General features: G+C 39.5%; 1 protein-coding gene across 1 annotated transcript in view; it reads right to left on the bottom strand.

The window, feature by feature from the left end:
• The window catches only part of mfng (MFNG O-fucosylpeptide 3-beta-N-acetylglucosaminyltransferase), a 34,464-nt gene extending 13,276 nt beyond the window's left edge, over positions 1-21,188 (bottom strand). The window contains exons 1-5 of the mRNA XM_003220963.4: positions 20,068-21,188; positions 14,408-14,456; positions 9,806-9,908; positions 7,958-8,111; positions 5,955-6,040 (exon numbers count right to left, since the gene is read on the bottom strand). Of these exons, the coding sequence (XP_003221011.1) occupies positions 5,955-6,040; positions 7,958-8,111; positions 9,806-9,908; positions 14,408-14,456; positions 20,068-20,421 (746 nt within the window). The 5' untranslated portion in view covers positions 20,422-21,188. The remainder of the gene's footprint in view (positions 1-5,954; positions 6,041-7,957; positions 8,112-9,805; positions 9,909-14,407; positions 14,457-20,067) is intronic.
• Positions 21,189-21,858: the final 670 nt, after the last annotated feature.

Here is a 21,858-nt window from a genome sequence, read left to right as displayed (position 1 = left end):
TGCCAATCTGGTCATGTTCTGTACACTGGGTGGAAGAAGTGGGCTCTCTTTTCTTCAACTCATGCAAACAAATGCCTTCAATTGGCTCTATGCTCTCATATGGAGTATCTATGTATGTGGATATATGTTTCCAAAAGGTGCCAAATCCATTTGTCTAGAATCAGGAAAAAACTTGCTGAAGATGTTTTTGTTTGCTATAAAATGCAATTTTCCAAGCCCTGTACCAAAATGATTTATTAAATTTTTAAAGTTTTGATCTCTACATAATGTTCTAATCCTAGCCAACAATGTGCTGCCACTTATAACTCTTTTTTTGTTTTTTGAATTTGGTAACAAATTTGACATATAAAAACCCATTATCAGCTGCAACTTAAAAATAGTTTTTATCATACATGTTTGTCAACCAACTTGAAAATCTAAATATTGGGAAAGTGGGATATAAACCTCTTAATAGATTTATAGCCAACTTTTCTGATTCAAAAAAAAATTGGTTCAGGTTTAAACACATTCTTTCTCCATTATTAGATGAGAATCAGAAGAGATTTCAAGGCCAAGCAAACAATGAGAAAGTGGGATATAAATCTATTGATAGATTTATAACTCACTTCTCTGATGCTAAAATGCTATGGCTTCAGAGTTATACACAGAGCTTATATTTTCTTTCCATTGTTTGTTGTGAATCAGAACACATTTCAAGGTTAAGCAAACAATAGGAAAGTGGGATACAAAACTATTAATAGACTTTTTGAGCACTTTTCTGATTTTAAAATATTATTGGTTCAGGGTTATACATGTAATATATCATTTCTCCATTCTTAGATGTGAATCAGAGGAGATTTTATGGACTAGCAAAGAAACTAGAGAGAAAGCTTAAACATAATCGTAGAAAAGATACTGAAATGGATATGAGCCAATGTATCCACAAAATTACCATATGGACTTGTAAAAAATGTCTATGAAAAGGGGCTATCTGTGGTATATGCCATATTTTAAGCTATTACCCTGTTTTGCTTTTTAATTATTTTTTGTTAATTGCTAGAGACATAACTCTTGTATGGCTGGCTTTATTCATGCTTAATAGCATTGCTCCAAAATATTAGCATAGCAGTGGACCAGGAGCAATCTAGTTTCTAGACATTACAATTATAGATCTAAAAGAAATGAGTTGAGTTGGCACTTTCCTGCAAAAAAAATCCATTTGGCACTTTTCGATGCTACTAACCGGACAAAGAACATATTGCCTTAGAAATCTATGTTTCAGTGGCAGCAGATTTTGGGCATTAAAATACATAGAAAACTATGCATATGCATCTGAAAAACGTATAGCCTAAAAAACAGAGAAATACACTTTGGTCAATGGGAAGAAATGTGTAAAAAACATACATTAAGAAAAAGTATGAACCAATTCCTGTGTAGGATATTTTTTTTTCCAAATGGCCCCATGAATCATTATGGAACTTGGATGGGCTGACAGGAATGTTCTGAGAAGCACAATGAAGTAAAACTGACAGATTTTTCACAGCTAGATTACCAATTATCACTGAATCCACAAACATATATATCTTTTTCTCAGTCACTCTCTCTCTCTTATTGTAATATACATGGAAAGGTTCAAACATGTGCTCTCAAACTTAATATTAACCTTTTGTGTGCCAGCAAGAGTAATTTGTCAGTAAGGACAACATTTCCAAAATCCCGAGATTAATGGCTGTGTAAGAAAGAACTGGCAAATAGCCAGAATTACTGAACTGACAGATTATATAAGAGTTTGGGCAAAGTGCCAGTTAGATAATATGTCTGTTGAACAGTATACATTGTTTGTTTATTACAGGAATGAACATTTTAATGACAATGTAAAAACAGATGTTTGGGTTTTGTTATTGAAGGAGGTTTTCTAATTCATGAAACAACTTTTAAAACTTCTCTTTGCACTGTCTCTAAAAATGAGGCATTCCTTTGTTTTCGTTTCTTTGCTTCATATTATGTATTATGAAGCAAGATCTATCAAAAGAGATCAAATGCAAAAGAGGCAATACATCAAAGACATTAAAGACTTTGAGCACAGCCTTATGCATTTATACCAAATAATAAAACGTGTGTGGAATTGTACTGAAAGGATGCATCTACACTGTAGAATTAATGCGGCTTGACACCATTGCCATCGCTCAGTGTTAGGGAATTGTAGTTTTTTTCAATATGTTTCACTTTCTCTGCCAAATCCTATTGGTATCACACTAAAATACAACTAGCAGGATTCCATATCATTGAGGTAGAACTGATAAAGTGGTGTCAAGTTGCATTCATTTTATAGTGTAGAATTTTCCTTCCGCATTTAGAAGATCACTCTATATTATCATCACCAAGTCTTGGAAAGATTTGTTTGGGGGCAGGTGTTGGACTAGAAGTCCCAGAATCCACCAGCCAGCATAGCCAGCAGAGATCATAACAGTTGGAGAACTTTGGGATCCCAAAATATAACCTTTATAAGCAATATCATCTTGGGAAATCAACTTTATATCTCTCTCTTTGCTTCTGAGAAACCTTGACCTCACTTCTAATGCAAATGGATTTCATTTTGTTGCTAGAAGGTTAATCCAACCTCTTACTAAATGGTCCAAACATGGTGTTCCTGTTTTAACCGCTCCAGTGGTCAGAAAGCAAAATGGAAAGAAATTTTAGCACTATCACAATAAACTGACCTTTAAACTTACTTGTGACTATTAACACTATCTAAAACCTATTCTGGGAGTCGTTAGTATGTTTAATTCTACTATTTTATGTGTATACCCTTATACAGGCAGTCCCCAAGTTCTGTAGGTTTGTTCTTTAGTTGAATTTGTTTGGAAGTTGGAACAGGTACACTTTTAAAGTGTAACTCCAGCCATATACATAAACAGCTCACTGGAGGGAAGGATATTAGAGGCAAAGATGAAGTGCTTTGGCCACACAATGAGAAGACAGAAAAGCTAGAAGAAGACAGCCAACAGGGAGCTCTGGTGTGGGCGGGTCCATGAGGTCATGAAGAGTAGGAAGGGACAATATATGCTTTAGATCCCATAGGGAAAGGTCTATGTCCCTGTTCACAAGATTTCCCCTCACTTTCTGTCCCTGTGATCATTGGATTTTGAAAAATGTGGCTTGTTGTGGAAACCAAGGATTGCCGAGAAAACTTTCCTTTCCGATGGGTAGTTTTCTCTCTCTGCTGTCTCACCTTCTTTCTAAACTATGAGTCGTCTGTATTATTTTATTTATTTATTTATTTATTTCAATTATTTATACCCCGCCTTTCTCACCCGAGGGGACTCAGGGCGGCTTACAAGTGGTAATTGATGCCATTGCACCGTTGTAGGTCGGATGTTTGTAACTTGTGGACTGCCTGTACTCAAAACAAACTTACTTCTAAGTAAACATGCATAGGATCACATGATAAAATACCCCCCCCCCCAAATCTCCAGAAAACGACAAAACAAGACAGGAGGAACCCCACCATTACTCAAGAACACTGGATGAGCAATGGAAGAAAGCGTTACTTTGTCTATTTATCATTTTTTTATTTGTTGGCTTGCTGTAAATATAACAATTGCTGCATCTGACAATAAAATCAAAATATAAAACAGACTATCAATCAAAGTAGATGACACCTAGATAAAAGCTGAAACTGTTTAGAAATCAGGAAAGAATAAACAATTTTATCTTTGTGACTGAAAGATGGTATGAACAAAATGGCTCAATCTAACCAACGTTGGGGCTGTCAAGATAAGGAAAGCTTCTTTTTTCATGTGCGGTGAACTTGTAAGAAAGCGAGAAACTATTGGTCTAAGATTTATGTGCTAATTCCAATAAAATTAAAGGGAGATCTTGCAATGTCACCAGAAAGGCTTTTGTTGGATATTATAGATAATGAATTGGGCAGCAAGCATGGACTACTTCTTTGATGTGTGATAATAGCATCAAGAACACTATTTGCTCAAACTTAGAAACAGACTGAAGCACCCATGATGGAAGAGTGCATTAAGATTGCCAAGATAGGTCAAATTGACAGGTTAACACAAGTTTTAAAGGACAAACCAACAGAAGATGGTGTGTTTTTTCTTTTTGGAAAGATTGGAAATAATGTATAACATTTTAAACAATAAGAAATTTAACAGTGTAATAATTTGTGGCAGTGATTACTAGTAATTTGTAGTTGGATCTGTTATGAAAAAAATATATAATTTCTCTTTCTTTTTTTAACTACAGTTTAGTTTGAAGGTTTTAGTATTGTGTTTTAATAGTTTGTCCTAGACCCTTTTTACACTGCCTTATAATCTAGATTATCAAACCATATAATCCACATTATCCATTTTGAACTGGAATATATGAGTCTATATATTCCCATTCAATGCAGATAATCTGGATTTTATATGGCAGTGTAGAAATTATATACAGTGTTCCCTCACTTATTGCGGGGGTACATTCCAGGACCACCGCAAAAAGTGAAAATCCACGAAGTAGGAATGCTATATTTGTGTTGTTTACGACCTCACTGGCAAGTAGAGTCTCTGTCCCCTCCTCGCCTCTCAAGCACATGCATGCCTTTTGAGGTGAAAACAACACTGCTTCAGCTTCCTTTTCTCTCCCTTTGGCTTCTCTTTTCTTCCTTCCTTAGGCTTCTCCTTAGGAAGGAAGTAGAAAGAGGGATTTATAATAGTTTATGACTTATACTGTTATTTTAGTGTTTATTAAAAAACTGCAAAACAGTGAGGGCGCGAAAAGCGAACCACAAAGTAATGAGGAAGCACTGTATGTGCATGTATTATTCTACATGTATGTCTTTTACTTCTTTTCCTTTCCCGTTTCCTTTATTTTTCTTTTACTTTGGTTCTTATTTTATGTTCTCATTGTTGAAGCTAATAAACAAATAATAATTAAAATAAAAACTGTAGGTTAGTTACAACTAGTGTGCTTTGGTCTGAGAGAGTAAGGTTTGAATCCCTGTTTGGCCATGGAAACTCACACTGGTGACATTGGTCAAGCCGCATTCTCTCAAATGCAAACCTTATCTTAACAAATCTGGTCAATAAAACTCTGTGATAAGTTTGTCCTAGGGTTGTCTTAACTAAGAAATGACTTATAGACACAAGACAAAAATGACAACAACCTGATGCTAGCTGTCTCCAGAAGATCTCAAAAAGCAGAGATGTCTGTGAGCAGTTTGACCTTCAGTTTATCTAAGTTTGCATTTACATACTAACTCTTCTTTATATACACATTCACATACCTACTCACATTCTTAAATGGGTACACCCTATCTTGCCCAATTTGGTGACCTCCAAATATGCAGGACTATAATTGCCATGATGGCTGAAGATGATTAATATTATAAGTCCTAGAGAGTACCAGGTTAGGGAAAGCTGGTTTACACATACATTTTATTTCTACGATATACTCATAAATATGCTGTTCCCAAAATGCTGTGGGGGCAGAAATATGCTAGTTTAGCATATGACCTTTTCCTTTTTCATATCTATTAATTTCAGAGTTGATTATCAGGTTCTTAAGTAATATGACGATTGTTTTCCCTCTTGCCTGGAATAATGTGACCACAATAATCTTTGAACTGCCTTCCAGATTGGTGCACTACTCAGACCTGATCATATTGGAGAAGAATTAGACATATCCATTGGGAAAATCACCAAAACTGCACAGATATCCAAGCACATGAATAAGATTTAGGAAAGCAGTTTCTTGCTAGAGAAAGGTATAGAGCAGACACGGGCAAACTTCAGCGCTCCAGGCGTTTTGGACTGCAACTCCCACAATTCCTAACAAATGGTAGGCTGTTAGGAATTGTTGGAGTTGAACTCCAAAACACCCAGAGGCCAAAGTTTGCCCATGCCTGGTATGGAGTCATCTCTCAGAAGCATTTACATACAATTTCTTGCTGATCAAACAAGATCCCATTCAGTGCTCACCTTGCCCAGGGAGCCATCTTGGTAGCCAGCCTCTTGCTGATACAGAACCCAGCACCTCCAGTGGCAAACCAAAAGTACACTGACTTCTAAATGGATGGAGGAAAACAACTGAATTACAATATGAAATATGCAGAAGGATAGCAAGATAGTCCAACCAGTTCCTAATGGCTGAACAACAGATACATAGACATTTCCAAATTGATTCAGCATCCAAGGACCTTTCCAGGCAGACCCAAAATGCAGGACCTGTCTCGGTTTTATCTCAAGCATCCAAAGGATGCCTCAGATAAAACTGAATTAATCCCAGTTTCCCAGTTTGCTCCAGATTAATAAAACACATGGAAAGATCTGGACTTTAAGCTAACCATCCTAGTTCTTTGGGCTCAAAGAGCCAGAAGGAGCAGGATGGCACCCACCACCTCCCCTTCCAGCCCCAAAATGAGGTAGCCTTGGGAAAATTCCTTAGAGTTCCATAGAGGCTGCAGTGCTGCTCAGTAATTTTAGATACCATGCTTAATAGTATAACCAGTACCTTTTCTTTCAGTGATTAATTAGAATAGCACATACCTATTAGGTGTAATGATATACACTACATTTAACATTTAATATTTATTTACATTTAATATTTGTTTGTTTATTGATTAAAGGGCACCCCAGTGACGTAGTGGGTTAAACTGCTGAGCTGCTGAACTTGCTGACCAAAAGGTCGGTGGTTCAAATCCAGGGAGCGGGGTGAGCTCCCGCTAATAGCCCCAGTTTCCATCAACCTAGCAGTTCAAAACATGCAAATGTGAGTAGATCAATAGGTACCGCTCCAGGGGGAAGGTAACGGTGCTCCATCCAGCCATGTCGACCACATGACCTTGGAGGTGTCTACGGACAATGCCAGCTATTCATCTTAGAAATGGAGATGAGCACCAACCCCCAGAGGTGGACACGACTAGACTTAATGTCAGGGTAACTTTTACCTTGTTAATTAAGGGGGGTCCAATCTTCCTAGGCTTCCTCCTTTGTATGTTTTATCAGCTTACACTATGCTGTAGAAAGCTGCTTGATGCTTGGTAAGACTTATTGTCTACATAATATAATATTGTAATAAGGCAGAGCGACATGATTGCCTATACTAAAAATTGACAAGGTGTTTAAGTAAGGAACTGAGTAGGCCACATAGCTTGCTCTATGTCAACTATGCTAACATATCACCCTCAGGTAGTGGAGAAGGTTTACTTCTCAGGATAGTTGTTTTTCATACCTAGTGGTGGGGGGATGACCCATAGACAATACAATGTCCCGGGCCAGGCATGTATTGTAACTTATGGAAATGGCTGCATCAGGAATCCATTGTCAGAAAAAAAATTCTTCCTGGAACTAGATACTCTCAATTTATTTAACAGTGCTCAGATGTTTATATTTTTTCCTCGAAAATCATGTTATGTTCTTTATCACTGTGTATCAAATATTTTGAGCAAAATGGGATTGAACAAAAAATGTCAGACTGTACTTCCTATCAGTCCTAGCAAATATAGCCAAGGATGTGGAATACCGGGAACTGCTAACATCTAAATGGCCACACTTTGCCCATCCTTGAATCAAAATCCTCCACTATTTTGTGTTCTATCTCTTTTACTGCTCCTTTAAATGTGGCAGCCATTTTGTGAATATCCATAGTCCTGCTTCCAATAGGCTAGAAGAGTGGTTCTCAACCTGTGGGTCCCCAGATGTTTTGGCCTACAACTCCCAGAAATCCCCACCAGTTTACCAGCTGTTAGGATTTCTAGGAGTTGAAGGCCAAAATATCTGGGGACCCACAAGATGAGAACCACTGGGCTAGAAGAAGTGTTGAAAGGAGTTGCTAATTATGTTTTTGGAGCCTATCATTTGTTCCTGAGATCAACATTAGATGGAACTGAAGATATAATATTTTTATTCCTTACTTCCCCTAGAAGTCCTGGCCAACCAATCTGATAATTAGGCATGATTCCTGCATCAAGCACTGGACTTACTGTCTGGTTGTTAGGCAATGTTTCTGAGGCATGAATTGGTCTATTCAAGCTTGGTTTTCCAATATAAACATCTTTGTCTGGAGAATAGGAAGTCAAGAGATTCAGCAAAGCCAGTGGATTCAGGTAGTTATCATCATCAAGATGACAAAACCAACTGGAAAAGAATAAGGAAAAAATTCAATTGGGACATTCAAATGGTGGGTACACTTTCAACTTAATTCTTTAGGACTGTTGCTCAGGATTGAACAGTCTTTCCATCACTGTCCATCCTATCAATTCAGTCTAAGCTTACTTGTTACCTGTTTGCTACAGCACTTCTTATTGAGGGCCAAACAATGTCAGTGTTTGACTATGAACTGTAAAGAAGCTTTCCAAGATACTGAACTCTACCTCCCAAACAGGATGAGCTTTTTCAACCTTCATGCATTGAGACACATACCCATTTTTCTTAATTACAGATGCTGGGGAAAACATGCAATCCATTTTGGGAATAGTGTTTGTAGAAAGGAGTTGTTATGAGTGAAATTTCAATCATTTCCTAGCCTTATACATAAGTAAAATACACAGAGGGTTGGAACAGCAATTTTAGATGAAATTAACCTTGCTGTTCACAAGGTCAATGCACTTCCTGAAATAAACTAAAAATTGCTTTGGAGCCCTAAGTGGTGCAGCAGATTAAACAGCTGTGCTGCTGAACTTGCTGACCAAAAGGTTGGTGGTTCGAATCCGGGGAGTGGTGTTAGCTCCCACTGTTAGCCCCAGCTTCTGCCAACCTAGCAGCTCGAAACCATGCAAATGTGAGTAGATCAATAAGTTCCGCTCCGGCGGGAAGGTAACAGCACTCCATGCAGTCATGCCGGCCACATGATCTTAGAAATGTCTATGGACAAATGGAGATGAGCACTAACCCCCAGAGTCAGACACAACTATACTTAATGTCAGGGGGAAACCTTTACCTTTACCTACCACTTTATCAGATTCACAGTTTGTAAAAGTTGCTTTTTTATTACAAGTTCTAGCATTGCAGATTGGATCTACAACTATCCTATATCCCAGGATCTGGTCCCAGATTACTTGCTTATCCCAGAATATATATATAGTATATGTGTATATATTTATTTATTTACGACATTTGTACCCCATCTTTCTCAACCCCAGAGGAGACTCAAGGTGGCTTTAAACATAAGCAACTATTTGATGCCTTAAAAATGTACAATTCAAATAAACATTTTAAAACAGAATTATAAAATACATTAAAACATTTAAAACAATACCTTCTCTATTAACCATGCAATCCACAATCATAATCCAGGCCATTCCAATAGTCAATAGCACAAATTCCATATCTATCTATTGCACAAGTTCTCCAAAGGCTTGATCACAAAGCCATGTTTTCACTCTTTTATGGAAGGTCAGGAGGGATGGGGCTGATCTAACATCTAATATCCCTGGAGATATTAGATCCAGTTCAAAGCAGATAATTTGGGATCAGATCCTGGGATATAGGACAGTGTAGATTCAGCCCCAGAATCCCTCATTCAGCACAACTTGCGATAACTTTTCAAGCTGTGATCTGGGAAATTTCACTTCGGCAAATGCTGTTTCCATTTTCACAGTAACCTCAGGTGGCCCCAGTTATTGGCTGACACCAAAGGCATTTAGCAAAGGAAAAAAAACAGATTGAATAATAAATGCTGGTCAATCATTCCATTAGAAACAAGCTATGGAACAAGTATTTATATTTATTGACAACACTCATACATCAATATGATGCTCTTCAAACCCATATTAAGTTTGTCTGGACATTGGTCCCTGGATGCACTGCCCAACTTCAGTAAGTTTGCTCACCTCAGGCCACTTGCTAAAAATGCATCAAACTCTGCCGCCATTTTGCAAGAAAGTGCTGGATGGCTGTGCTCTGCAGAGCAGTTGGTGACTATCACATGATCACCTGGTGAAAAAACAAGAAAAAAACTCTGTCTAAAAATTTATTTATTTATTATTTACCTTATTTATATCCCACCTTTTTCTACCCCAAGGGGGACTCAAGGTGGCTTACAAATGGCACTTACACAGTGCCTTAGGCATAAAAACATAAACTTGAAATAAAATTAGATTAAAATTGATACATACATAAAAGCATAATTAAAGTACATTTCAGTGTTAAGACACGTCATTCAAAAACAAGGTCTAAAGTCGTGCCATAATCAAATTGCATAATTTCCAGTTAAAATTATAGCACTGTGCTATAATTTTTATATTTTTAATAAGATTTTTGTAATTTTTATAAGATTGAGGGCTATCCTAATTTATAGGCTTAGCAGCAGGAGACTAACATAACTAAACAGAGCCAGGCTCTCACACAAATATGATTTGAAAACAAGATCACAATGTTAATGTTCAGAGCTGTATGCTACTGGCTTAAAATGAAACACAGCCCAAGAATCAGATACCTTACTTGTTATGCAGCAAGTACCAACCACTGAGCCCATCTCCTGAGGATTTCAGATGCAGAATCCTTGTGGAGACATACCTACTATAACATATCTATGCCACCTGGAAGTGAGGCAGGTTCATCAGCCCTTGAACCCATCATGACCCTGGTCCATGACCCTCAATGAAACTCCTGATGAAGGGCACACAATCCCCCTTTCCCCCAAAACTAGATCCATCCCCATGGCACACCATTAAAGCTGTGAAAAAAAAAGAATTGCATGAATGAAAACTACAAAGTAGAAAAATGGGTGGGAGGGAGGATGCCTGGATGCTGGAGTTGCACCAGGGAGAATGCATTTTCCCTGGGCAAACTGGAGGGCAGCCTACAGTTTCAATATTCACCCAAGGGAAGCTGAGTCACTAGCAAGCTCAAGTCTTTTCAATTACTCATTAGCTGCACCATTTCAGACACCCTTAAAAAGCCCATGGGCTTCTGGGCGACAGATCAGAGCACCAAGGAGGATGTTGGTCATACTCTCATGCTACACTCCACCATAGTCCATCAACGGGCTCCCTAGAGGCCTTTTTGCAGTACAGAACAATAGTGCCATCATTCATTTTTAACTGCCAGAGCAACATTCTACAAAATCAAGAGTATAGTAGTTTGATCAGATGGTAGAGATCTCTGACTGATCATTATAAATGCCCCTTCCTAAACTGTACCAATCCCTGGATTCCATAGGATGGGATCATGGCAGTTAAAGAGCAATAGGTAAAGTTTTCCCGATGTTAAGTCCAGTCATGTCTGACTCTGGGGGTTGGTGCTCATCTCCATTTCTAAGCCGAAGAGCTGGCATTGTCCGTAGACACCTCCAAGGTCATGTGGCTGGCATGACTGCATGGAGCGCTGTTAAAGAGCAATACTAGTGCTATAACTATAATGTGAAGGGCCCCAGTTGAATCTAGGGTCTAAGCTGTTTTTTTAAAAAAAGAATGTAATGGTCTATATAGTCACAGTCTTTCCCACTATAGCATGATGTATTTCCACGTAAACTATAATAAACACAGCTCCTAGAATAAACAAGGAGATACCACCCACTATGATCCCTCAGGTGAAGTATTGCCCTACTCTTTCCAAAGGGCCACCAAGGGCAGCTGTGGGCTAGGACAGCTGATCTCAGCTAGTCATGTTTCCTACTTCACAGAGACCATTACTCTATTTGAAGGGCTGCCTGTGCAACTCCAATGTAAAGATGGTGAACCACTTTAGGAATAGAGAAGCAGGGATGGAGGTTGTTCATCAGTCATGAGCATCAGATTAGCAGACTGAGAAGAACACACAGATCACCAGCTATGTCCACACTGCAGAATTATAGCAATTTGATACTGCATTAACTGTCATGGCTCAATACTATGGAATTTAGGGATGTGAAATTTTGTGAGATATTTCCCCCTCTCTCAGAGAGCTATAGTGCCATAAGATATTACAGACCCCTGAAATCCATAGGATGGAGGCATGGCAGTTAAGAATCTCAAATAGCTATAATCTACAGTGTGGATGGTCTATATAGTCACAGTCTTTCCCACTATAGCATGATGTATTTCCACGTAAACTATAATAATTCTTTTCACATTTGCAAGGGTTCGCATAAACACGCATGCATACATTCTTTGCAGATTTATGTTCCGTTTTGCCCTCTTTTTTGATAAAGCATTAGTACCATCTGAAAACAGAAGCTGCTTGTGGGCACTAGAATAATTCACTCTCCTTTTTCTTCTTTTTTTTTTGTTGCACAACAAACAAGGAACTGGAAAAAACATTTCAGAATTTGCCGTTTATGCAATGTGCAAAGTTAAATTACATTTTTGTTTTAAGAACCATCATTGTGGGATGCTCTGAAAAACGATTAATAGCAAAAACAGGTGGGAGAGTGTTGAGCCAACAAAGATTTATTTATTTTTATGAGGCCCAATAATGTCATTTGGGTGGAAGGGAGTTGTGCGATGCTGGTCATCATTCTCCTCCCAGGCACGACATATGGGGTACTGATGATGACACTTGCCCAATTATTTTATGCACAGTAATTACATTAGCAATGATAGCAGGAGCCAGGAAAAGAAACTCATTTTCTTAGCAACAAGCTACTGAAGTTCTGAGCACTGGGGAAATTAGATATGTCGTCCACAGAAGCATTGTCTAGAAGGCGAAAGGACAGAACGGCAGCAACAAATGAGCATAACCTAAGCATTTATGACGTACAAATTTTTAAATTGGTTTTCAAAATATTAGATGATCATTTTTTTTAAAAGACACACAATGTGCTACTTAACAGCCTGCAGATGGGAGCTGTGTTTTTCAAAACCAAGTTCTTTATTTAATTCACGCAGATTTCCTTCTTATTGGGAAGGAGGGGTGCCTATTAATTCAAAGCATTTGGAGAACTGTACAAGCTGTGATAAAAGACTTTACTGATTATTTGACACCTGAAGATCGAAAAACAGTTTTGTTATGTTACCTTAAGGGCCTTGTCAGCGGAACAGATTTGGACTGAGACTCGTAACAAACCATTCTGAAGCCAAGTTAATTGGGAAAAAGCGGACACATCCCTCCATTTTCAAATGGCATCATAGATCATAGATCTGGGCCATTGCACTTACTTCCAAATTAACCTATCACAAAAGGGAACTGGGAAGCAGTAAAGCTGCTTCAAAACAAAGGAGGTTGCAATAGTGAAAGAGAAAAGCAAGTTCAGGGGGCTCTAATCAGGTTCTTGTAAGCAGATATTTAGTCATACTGCCTCTTGAAGCAGTTTTGGGCATAAGTATCAAAAGCTGCCAGTGGTCCATCAACCTCAATATTGGGTTGTTGTTAGTTTTCCGGGCTGTATGGCCATGTTCCAGAAGCATTCTCTCCTGACGTTTCAGCCATATCTATGGCAGGCATCCTCAGAGGTTGTGAGGTATATTGGAAAACTAAGCAAGGGAGGTTTATATATCTGTGGAAGGTCCAGGGTGCAGTCTGACATGGTGTTTGTTAGAGTGGTCCAGCATTTCTGTGTTGTCAAATAATATTCTGTATCCAGGTCAAGTGCTCTGGTATGGCTGACTCTGGTTGAGTTAGTCTGCAATGCCTTTCATGTTCCTTGATTCGAGTCTGAGCAATGCTGCATTTGGTGGTCCCTATACAGACTTGTCCACAGCTGCATTGTATACAGTAGACGCCTGCATAGGTGAGAGGATCCCTCTTGTTCCTCCCTGAACAATGCATATGCTACAAAGTATATGGACAATTTCAATAAAAAGGAGGAAACCATGACAATGAACAACATCTGGCTACCAGTATTTAAAAAAACTCTAAAATCAGAACAGTAAATAAAGAACAACACTCTGAAGACAGAGGAATTCCAGACATGAATCAATTAGGGGCAGCTAACACCTCCAAACAAAGGATTCCCCCAGGCAGGAAGAAACCAGGCCATGAAGCTAGCAAGGCCATTAATGCCAATCAAGGTGATTAATTACAACATTCACACTGGCCATCAACAGATAAAAGTTGTTTCCCCCACCCTGGACCTTCCACAGATGTATAAACCTCCCTTGCTTAGTTTTCCAATATACCTCACAACTTCTGAGGATGCCTGCCATAGATGTCGGTAAAACATCAGGAGATAATGCTTTTGGAACATGGCCATATAGCCCGGAAAATTCACAACAATCCAATGATTCCGGCCATGAAAATCTTCAACAACACATTGAACCTCAGTATTTTCTTCACCTTCTGGCAGGATCTCCCAGGACTTCAGGGATCCAGATAGAAAGCTTTAATACCTCCACTTCCAGATGCCAGGGACTGAACCCTGGCCTTTCTGACTGCAAGACATGCAGTCTCCCACTGAGTGACAGCCCTTCCCCAATGCTGGCTATGTCAGGTTGCTGTTAACCATGGACACTTCTTAATACACAATTTAAAGAAGTCAGTTAGCAGATGTTGCACAATGCCAAAGGCTGGATTACCCAGTTTTTCCTGCAGCTCATCATCTTCTTTATCTGTGAAGACATGTGTCTGAGAAACAGAAGAAACAGGGGTTATTCCAGTGTCAAACATTTGCTGAATTCCATACCTGCCAGCCTTTGACAAACCACATAATTTGCTCAGCCCTGGGAAAGCATAATCTGAGATGAATTATTACTGAGGTAATGTACATGAAGTGCTCCAAACACTCGGAAAGTGTTTTGCTCTATACAAATGGAAAAATAATGCCCCCCCCCCCCCCCGGCCTTCACAGAGGTGTTGTGAAATAAGTGTTGCAACAAGTTTGGATATTTTTAAAGTGTTATATGATTATTGATAATAAGCATCTGGCCCATCTTCTTGGCAAAGAGAGAGGAGGCAACAAAAGGAGAGAGACAGAGAAAGGGATCGAGGAAAAGTCTTTTTAAAGATTGATAGATATAAGCATGTCTTTATTTTAAAATACACTAGTCCTCTGATGGCTTGCTTGTTCTACAGTGTTAATCCAAACCAATTTGAAAACTGCCTTAAACCTGTCACGGCTCCTCCTAAATAAATCTCCCCTCTATAATCCTGAGGTGGTTTTGTTCATTGTTTGCAATAGACCTCTAAAGTCCTCATAGAATGAGAAGTGCAGTTTTGCCTCCCACGCCACAACTCTTCATTTGTGTGGTTGTCTTGCCAGTTCGGTAGGTCTGAAACTGGTTCAGTGATATAGCATACACCAGGATTGAAAGGGATCCTCAATGGAGAACCCTATTACGTGTCTTCTCTGGTAGACAAGGGAGGCAGCTATTTTAAACACCCCACAGTGCTTTGAAGTGATACTATATTTGGGATGGAGGGTAGGGAAAGAAGACAAGTCACAGTACTAGCAAGGAACCATGTCATGACAGTTATTCCCCAATAAGTAGCCAAGGATGTTCCAGTATTGTTGACACCAGCCTTGAAGCAGATATGGGCCATTTAAATGTTTCTGGACACCAGCCCCGTTGCCTGGAGGGTCTGCTCTGATCTGGCTCCACTAAAGAAATCATGAACTTCAGGACTGGCCATCAAACTTTGTTCGTGCTTTTCCTACATGGCAGCAGGTTGGACTAGATGGCCCATGTGGTCTCTTTCAACTCTATGATTTTATGGTTCTATGAAACTGAAGGTTAGTCACAAGAGACTCTTGCTCTGATATGCACAAGATATCTTAATATGAGAGTAAACAGAAGCTTTGGAAATTTGCATTTAGAAAAGAACAGCTGCTTGTGTGCAAAAGACCCATAAACTCTCTGCTGTTTCCCAGCCCTGCTCCCCTTCACCTCAGCCCCTCCCTCAGCCCCGCTTGACAACATTATGTGGCATGTTCCTCCATCCCAAGGGCAAAGCGGGGATCACGTCCAGCAAAGAATAGCTCCCCTCAAGCGGAAAATGGGCTTTCAAAAAGCCAAGGGGACTGAAAGGGAGAAACACAAGCCTTAAACAATCTCCCCACCAGCTGCCTGCAGGCTGGTTAAACACTGTGCTTGCATTATACATTGAAAGCGGGGCAAAGTCATCCAAACAGTCACCGAGGCACGTGGGCCTTCCCCCAGGCCCGGTTGCAGCGAGGCCTTTCTGCGCATTCGGACAAGATACTATTGTGGCGCTCTTGTTTCCAAAAGAATAAAAAGCGCTAAAGGGCAACTATAGGGGAGAAGAACCTCAGGAAAAAGCAACACATACAACAATATCTATGGATAAAAGACATCTGCTGGGAATAAAGGGAGGCTGAGAGACTATGGAGAACCATTGTTCCTTAAATCAGTGATCGGAGATGAGAATTCCAAAGATGTACGACAGAGCTGTTCACCTCTGAAAGAGGTTCAGCCCTGATGTTTGGGCAAATCTGTGTACATCACACAAGACAGTTTTCTCAACTTTTGGAGAGTGCAGAACTGCAGGTAGATAGACAGATATCAATACACAGTTTCTTAGACTTGTTCTACACCTTCACTAAAGGGATGCTGAATCTGTCACATGCCACCTCCCTCACATGTATATCTCTATAAAATATGTTTTTCTGAATATTTTGTTTCATCTGTCCTTTACCTTTGTAGATGTATAGCTAAAAACATAATGTATGGCCAAGAAGGCATGCGTTTAAAAAAACCCTCTCTTCTCTGCAACCCAACAATCATCCAATGTAAATCCTTTCCTTCTTGTGGGCATCACACAAGTAAAGTGGGTGTCATTCAATGCTCTTTCTCAGGAAGCAAAGGTTTTGGGTCGACCTTAAATCATCACATTCTGCTCTGAAGTCCTCCCTTCCCTTTATCCATATTCACATCTACATGATTTGATTCCTTCCTTTACCTGCTTTCAGGTTAAATGAGAGGCATCAATGTTACTTTATCTGGGTGGACCAAAATGATGGATGAGACAGATAGCAGAAGCATAATGAACAATGAAAGGCCCGGAATAATCAAGGAGCTGACCATATGTGAGTTTGTGGCAGAAAATATTCAATCTGCCTTTTCTTTGTGTAAGGAGAGAAAACAGTATAGCCCAGAAAGTTACTTTTTAAATGCAAATCAACCCCATTACAAGTTATTATGTCCACTGGGTTATTCATTACTATTACTCATTGCAATAATTGTAAAAGTAGTTCATTATGTGACTTGCCATTTTTCATAATCCTTGTCACTATCCTCTGAAATTTACCTTTTACTAAAAAGAAAGTTGTAAAAATCCAAAGTGATCATAAATCTCTCAAAATAACCCCTGAAACCTGATATATGCTCTGAAACTGCTTTAATGGGTCCATAAAGGGGGACCCTATAAAAAAACCATGAAACATCACTCTTTACACCAGTAAGGTAACTAAGTGTTCCCTTTTGTTAGGTTGCCGAAAACTGGAGAAAATGTGTTTCATATTAATGGCTGTGTTAAACAGGTATTGCATGTTAACCTGGTTGCATGATAAGCAAACAAATGAATGCAGAAGTTCCCTCTTCTAGACAGACATTAAAGCTGCAGGAATCCTCTCCAGTTTTCAATATGCAATCCTAAAATTGCCTTATGCCTGTTACCCCAAAAAAGTAAGTTGCACCCACATTACACTTATGTGTAATGAATTACTTCTAAATTCTGAAGAAAAGTTGTGCAGGATCCAAAAAGTCCTATCTAGCCTAGCATTCAGCTTCCACAGTTTCCAGTCGGGTGTCTCTACAAGAAGCTAACAAGGAGGACATGAAAGGTTTTACTGATGTTCTCAGCAGGCAGCATACTCAAATAACTTCAGACAAATGAGGGACCATACATCTGTGATAGATATGCTTTGCATGCACAAGAGCCCAAATTCGTCTTCTGGGAATTCCAGCAAAAAGGAAAACTCAGGTAGCAGCTACTATGAAAGAGTTGTCTGAGACTCCAGAAAGCCATTCATAATCAAGCTGTGTTAGATGGCAAGTAACACTATGTAACAAAATTTGAAAAATGTTCTGTTCCTGGTTTGAAAGTGTTATTCCTGTTTAATTGTGCAGTACAGTAGAGTCTCACTTATCCAAGCTAAACGGGCCGGCAAAACGTTGGATAAGCGAATATGTTGGATAATAAGGAGGGGTTAAGGAGAAGCCTATTAAACATCAAATTAGGTGATGATTTTACAAATTAAGCACCAAAACATCATGTTATACAACAAATTTGACAGAAAAAGTAGTTCAATGCGCAGTAATGCTATGTAGTAATTACTGTATTTATGAATTTAGCACCAAAATATCACGATGTATTGAAAACATTGACTACAAAAATGCGTTGGATAATCCAGAACGTTGGATAAGCAAGTGTTGGATAAGTGAGACTCTACTGTACTTACTTTGAAAGTAGTTGTTCTACTCCAGAAACTTCATTTGAGTGGCTGCCACAAACTATATCGAGACTCTATGAGATATTCATTGAAAAACTATAACAAAATATGCTGCAGGATGTCCCACAAAAACAATGTTTTTGCAGTTTAATAAATATTTCCCATGTTTTTATGATAGAACCAATTAGGAAATGACATTTATAACCCAGGAACAAAAATGTGTTACATCATGTAATTGGATGCAAAATAAAGATGCCCCTTATTTATTTATTTTTTTAAAAAAAATCTTTAAGCAAAAATGACATTTTTAGTAAATCTTGATTAAAAGAGGACTGAAGGATTGAAGCAGCTTCTAGTTCCTTGTTCCTATTTTGGGAAATTCCAAAACAAAATTCAATCAGTAAACTGACTAAAAACCTAAATTACCCCATGAGCCCTGAACAGTTTTGAGCTTTTTTAAAAAAATATGATACTACTAACTAAGACTCTTGCCCGAAGACAAATAAATTTAGTAAAGGAGGTGGTTCCAGCCCTGTGGCTGCCAATTTACTGTTTCCAGTTAAAAGTAAAATCTTCTAGTTCTGTGGTGAGTGTGTATGAGTGAATCACACATATATTTTCTGGCCCCTTGGTGGTTCCTTCTTTTACTTTCATCTGCAAAAATCTCACAAGTTTCACTTCATCATAGATGAACTGGTTTCAGGGGCCTTGCAGACTGAAAGACCTCAAGCAGTTTCAATTCTGAATTGTCAGCAGCTTTCTCCCTGCAGTGTAGGACAACCAAAAGAGGCAGCCAGACTCAAGAATTATTTTATCTCTTTGTTTTTCACCAAAGCTTCTTCTAAAGCTGTCTCTGCATGAAAGCTTCTTATGTTTCCTGACCTTCCTTTTGCTCGCAGGACAACACATGCATAAAAAGATCCCATTTGGATCAACTGGCCACCTTGCACATTTCCATCTGTGGACTATATCACTTGTGCTTACTATACAGCTCTCAGATATCATCTACCTGGAGGATAAGAAGAGGATCTAAATGAGATGGACATAGGTACTGGTGACTTACACTTTGTAGATCTACAATTTAAAAAAAATCAAATCTGTGCAGTTGTTCAAAATATCACATTTTAATCCTGGAAGACTCGAGTTCTGCAGATTATCATGCAGCCCAAAACCTGTTGCACTACCTTGAGCCAACTACAATCTCATCTTCACCTACCCTGCATTGTTTTTATGAAGCGAGCAAAAACCACAGTTATAGAGTGGAAAAGCATATCTGCCAATAGATGTTGCTGGTGGCTTGCATTTCAGTGGGATGGTGAATTCATTCTGCTTTTATAGTCTAAACTTTAAAAGTGCTATCCAAGGATCTGAAACTCTATTTTCTCCAAATTATTCAGTATCTTTCATAGCTTCTTTAAAGTTCGGACTAAAACCCAGCACATATTAGATGTCCCACTTGGAAAGCATCAACCAACCTTGTGTATCACCCTGAACTTCCTAGGAAAAAAGCATTACATAAACCTAATATACATAAATCATGCAATAACAATATCCAAACTCTTTAAAAAGCTTTACACAATTGTTTTTACATTTCTCAAACTTGCTCCTCATCTTAGCAGTAATTTGATTCCACTACACATCATTTGGATTGTGATTCTAATATATCAGACTTTCCCAATCTCAACCCTCCATGTTATCCCAAAATAGTTTGTACATTTGCCTCCTGGTTTGGGATGTTGGCAGTTGTGTCCCAGCATATCTGAAGGCACAGTTTAGGGGAAAATCACAAAACACTCACTTAGTTCTCTTCCTTAACTTCATACCAACCTGTTCTTTCAGCTGAGATATCCAAGTATCCAGCAACAATCCCATCCTGGACTGGTGGAACTTGTGGGTTGTTTTTACAGCAATGAAAAGATCTTCAAGCAACAGACCTCTTCCAACAGTAGAATGAGCTACATGAGTCGAGAGGCTTTTGTTTCCTTGCTCTGTGTGACTACCATGGTCCATCACACCCATCAGGGTCATCTCCTGTTGTTCCCATCTACTTGGTGTTCCTCCTGCATGCTTTTGAACGACACCTGTCTCCTCCTGCATGCCATAATGCCTTGTGGAAAGAAGCACCATGCTCATGAAAAGAAGGATAACTCCAGAGAAGGCCTTGATAAGGTACCGGCGCATTGCCCTCCTCTTTGGCTCCCACAAGTGTAGATCTTCTTTTCCACTTGTACAGAGCAAATTCTGGCCTAGTGTATCTGCTTTCCCACAAATGCAGAAAAAGAGGAAACAGACAGAATGTCCTGGCTAAGAAATACTCACAAAATGCAAAAATGGGGCCTTTGAGGTTCTCAAACAAATAAAACACCCTCTACCTCTCCCTCCCAATACATACACTACACCACTCACATCTAAGGGTATGGGAAAGCCTTCAGGGTAGAGACACAGCAGCTGGGGAGACCTGATTTTCCAGATAGCAGGGGACAAGTGACAGATAGGTCCTAGTAACAAGTGAAGGGACCAGCCAATCTGAGCCAAAACACCACAAGTATAGGCTCCCTTAGTTAGCTCAGATGACCTTCAGAAGACAAGTCAAGGGCTCACAAAGGCAAAAGTCTATCCCACGAAGAAGTCAGAGAGCAACACCCCAGTTTTTAAGGAACTGCAAAGCACTTCACACTTAAGGTAGCTGGTCTTTCAGGCTGTACAGTATAGCACTGATAGGAGAGAGAGCTGCTGCTGAAAGGGGGATTGCCTTTATCCAGTCCCACAAGCTGTTTGCTACCCCCTCCTTTTTCTTCTTCCACATTGAGTGAATGCTCCACCCCATTCCTTTTATGGGTACACAATAGAACTAGGCAGGTCTTTCTTCTCTCTGGGGAAATCTCACATCTAACAGTTGCCTGCCTGCTGCTGCACTCCCAGCTGCTGCCCTCTGGCCAACTCTGTCAAGCAGAAAAAAAGTACCCTCATTACTGTGAAGAAAACAACTTCTCACTAATGAAAATCTCAGTGAGACTCTAAACATAGGTAAGGTAAAGGTTTTCCCCAGACGTTAAGTCCAGTCATGGGTTGGTGCTCATCTCCATTTCTAAGCCGAAGAGCCGGCGTTGTCCATAGACACCTCCAAGGTCATGTGGCCAGCATGACTGCATGGAGCACCGTTATCTTTCCGCCAGAGCGGTACCTATTGATCTACTCACATTTGCATGTTTTCGAACTGCTAGGTTGGCAGGAGCTGGAGCTATCAGCGGCCACTCACGCAGCTCCTGGGGTTTGAACCTGGCACCTTTCGGTCTCCAGCTCAGTGCTTTAATGCACTTCACCACCAGGGCTCTAAACATAGCTCCTGCATAAAGGAGCCTGACCAAGTCCAGACTAAGGTAAACCAGTTCTGTCCTACCCACAATCCCAGAAATCCTGGCCATGATTCGAGTTGTTGTAGCCATTAGTAAGAGGAAGACAAAAAGGCTTACTGTATAATTTGTTTTTCTAAATCTGAAAAAAAAATACAATTGTGATCACATAGTGGCATCACTGGAGGTGAGGGTTCTGAACATACCATGTAACACCATCCAAGATGGTGACAGCAACCATGGGGGTGGTTGAGAATTCAATGGG

The sequence above is a fragment of the Anolis carolinensis genome, chromosome 5 (assembly GCF_035594765.1).
Source record: "Anolis carolinensis isolate JA03-04 chromosome 5, rAnoCar3.1.pri, whole genome shotgun sequence".
Classification (NCBI taxonomy): Eukaryota; Metazoa; Chordata; class Lepidosauria; order Squamata; family Dactyloidae; genus Anolis; species Anolis carolinensis.
The sequence above is the reverse complement of the archived record's forward strand: the minus strand, read 5'-3'. Positions and strand labels throughout refer to the sequence as shown.